At 46.0% G+C, this 2569-nt stretch overlaps 1 protein-coding gene across 2 annotated transcripts in view; it reads left to right on the top strand.

Moving 5' to 3' along the window:
- The window catches only part of RBFOX2 (RNA binding protein, fox-1 homolog (C. elegans) 2), a 56473-nt gene extending 55872 nt beyond the window's left edge, over nucleotides 1–601 (top strand). Inside the window, exon 12 of one of the 2 annotated variants that reach the window (XM_010143300.1) lies at nucleotides 339–601. In XM_010143300.1, coding sequence (XP_010141602.1) covers nucleotides 339–383 — 45 coding nt within the window. In that variant the 3' untranslated portion in view covers nucleotides 384–601. The remainder of the gene's footprint in view (nucleotides 1–338) is intronic. The other variant, XM_010143302.1, reaches the window with a different exon arrangement.
- The last annotated feature ends 1968 nt before the right edge of the window (nucleotides 602–2569 follow it).

Genomic DNA, 2569 nt, shown 5'->3' with positions numbered 1-2569 from the left:
GAGGTGAAGACCGTCCTAGAAGTCCTAGTCTCTGCTATCTGTAAAGTCACCCTAGGCAGCTGCCTCAGAGTTCAGTCCCTGCTCTGGTACTGAATTCCCTTTGAATTGCCAAACTTCTCCAACTGGCTGGCCATGAGCATGTCCTCCTGAGCCATGTCTTTGATTTTGCAGGCAAGGTTCTCTTCTCTTGCTTCTTAGAGATGCTAATGGTGGCGGGTCACTGCCAGGACGTGTCTGTTAGTACTTCTGAGATCATTTGGGAGTGCGCAGGGTGCTCTCCTGAGTATTTCTTGACAGTTCTCCTCCTAACCACCTCTTCTTTCATTTAATTTCTACAGGCGAGTTTATACCGAGGTGGCTACAGCCGATTTGCCCCCTACTGAAGTGACGTGAGCCCCCTGCAAGTGGGACAGCCCCCCCAGTTCATGAGGCCTGGCTATTGCAATATTTACTAGTAGAGGAACTCTATAGCAAGACGAGGAGGAAAAACAAAAAAAAAGAAAAAAAAACAAAAGAGAAAATACTTTTTTATACCTCACTATGTTCTTTGAATATGTATTTTTTTTCCCCTTTAAATTTCTGCCTTTAATTCTTTTGTTCCAAAGATTGTGCATTTTTTTGGTTTGGTTTTTTTTGTTTCATTTTTGTTTTTTTATTAACTGTGGTAAAAAATAATGCATTTCCGTGTCTGTATGTTGGTGCATAGCTTATCCCTACCAATCACGGAAAAGGCGATTAGTGATAAGGAAAGCAACTGATATCATGCAATTAATCAGGAACACGCAGAGAGAGTTAAACTTCCCTGAGTCTGGTGCTCGGTGCCTGTGAGACAGGAGGACATGAGGGGGAAGCCTCTACCTGCCGTGTTTCTGGTCTGCAGAAGGAAGCACGCTGTGGCTGGGACCTAAATGCTGGTGGGAAATAGTCACAATTGGAGGAAATGCAGAGACTTTCCTCGGTTTTATCACCGTCTGAGGCGCACAGGTTTGGGACAGTTTCAGCAGTGTCAGGATTTTAGGGTAAGAGAAGATTTCCTCAACCTGCCCAAAGACTTTGGCTGTTTTCTGCTGTATAGGGTCAAGACTTTGAAAGGAGTTTTTGATGAGGATGATCTTCCCCCCCACCGCCCTCCATAACTTACTCTAGCTGATAGTTGTCCATTGCTGGCGGCTGTAATTATCTTAGTTTTCCTTCCTCCTTTCCAAGATCTTTCTCCCTTGCTGTCCCTTTCCTCCCGTTCTTTCCTTGAGGAGTGGCAAGTGCAATGCAGCATCATGCAGAGTTACCTCTGTTGCGAACAGCAAGCGGTTAAACTTGCAGAGGTGGAGCACATGCAGCCTTGCAGAGGAAGAAAGCTAGCAGAAGAACCGTGCACCGGTGCCGTGCTTGGGCGCTCCGAGGACCATCGTGCAAGGCCTCTCCTCCTGTTCATCCTCAGCTGCTTAGGCACTTCTACAAGTAATCTGTTTCAAATAACATGAGTGAGGAAAACCAAGTTGTGTATAAGCTGCTTGAGGCAAGGGGCAAGCATGTGGGTCTGTATGGGGGAAGAGGGTCTTTTATATCTAAATGTGATCCTGAAGTAGTTTTGTTTCTGTCAGGAGTTTGAGGAGGCAGAAGCAGTTTGTGCAAGGTCGAATTCATAGGAACTTCCCACCACAGGCTATTTCAAGCCTTCACGTAGATGCATTGGAGCCCCTGGGTCTATTTTGCCCTTCCTGTCATAGAAAATTGTCCACCTGGTCTGCTGCGTCCATATAGACACTACATACTAGAAGATTTGGAAGCAGAGAGACTAGTTAAGGAAGAGCTCCATGACTACCAAGACCATCTCCCTTCTGCTCTCATGTACAGTGATTTTGCTGTGTTTCAAAGTCAGCGTTTTTAGATGACTGTGTGACCTGTGCTGTGCCAGGGAGTTGCTGCTCTCCAGACCTCCCCACTCAGCTGCTGGCTCCTAGAGTGCGCCCAGTAACCCCAACGATCGGAGCAGCATCTCTAACCACATGGTAGAGAAATACAGAAGTGTGGTTTCATTAGGCTGCCTCGACTCCCTCGATTTGTGCTGGGGTGAGCTGAGTGCCCCCAGAAAGGTTCCTTGGAATGTGGGTTTGTTGGTGGAACCTCTCCAGCTCCTGTCGTATCCTGCTTCTCCATCCACTGCTCATACCAGAATAGAAAACCTCCTGCATTTAACACTAAGCAGTGTCATCCAGCAGAGCTCCCAGGGAGGTGTCCTGGCACAGCCATGCACAACCATGGATTTTTTTTTGCTCTTTCCCAGAGATCCGTGTAGCCTCTCTATGCACAGCAGAAAGGAGGCACCTCAAGTGGACAGAATGGGGAAGCCATTAGGTAAGCTAGAGACCTTGAAGCTATTGATTTCTCAGGAGGAATAGTTAAGATAAGGGGGACACCAAACTGCCAGCCTGTTGGCCACCTTTTTTTTTTCCTCTGGTTTTATTGTTGGTTTTTAACTTTTTTTTCCCAAGCCAAAGTTTGGTTTGTTGCTGTTATGACAATTTTTTTTTGTTATTTGTATATAAATATTTTAGTTAGCTTGAAAATG

The sequence above is a fragment of the Buceros rhinoceros genome, unplaced genomic scaffold (assembly GCF_000710305.1).
Source record: "Buceros rhinoceros silvestris isolate BGI_N320 unplaced genomic scaffold, ASM71030v1 scaffold11949, whole genome shotgun sequence".
Taxonomy (NCBI): domain Eukaryota; kingdom Metazoa; phylum Chordata; class Aves; order Bucerotiformes; family Bucerotidae; genus Buceros; species Buceros rhinoceros.
The sequence above is the reverse complement of the archived record's forward strand: the minus strand, read 5'-3'. Positions and strand labels throughout refer to the sequence as shown.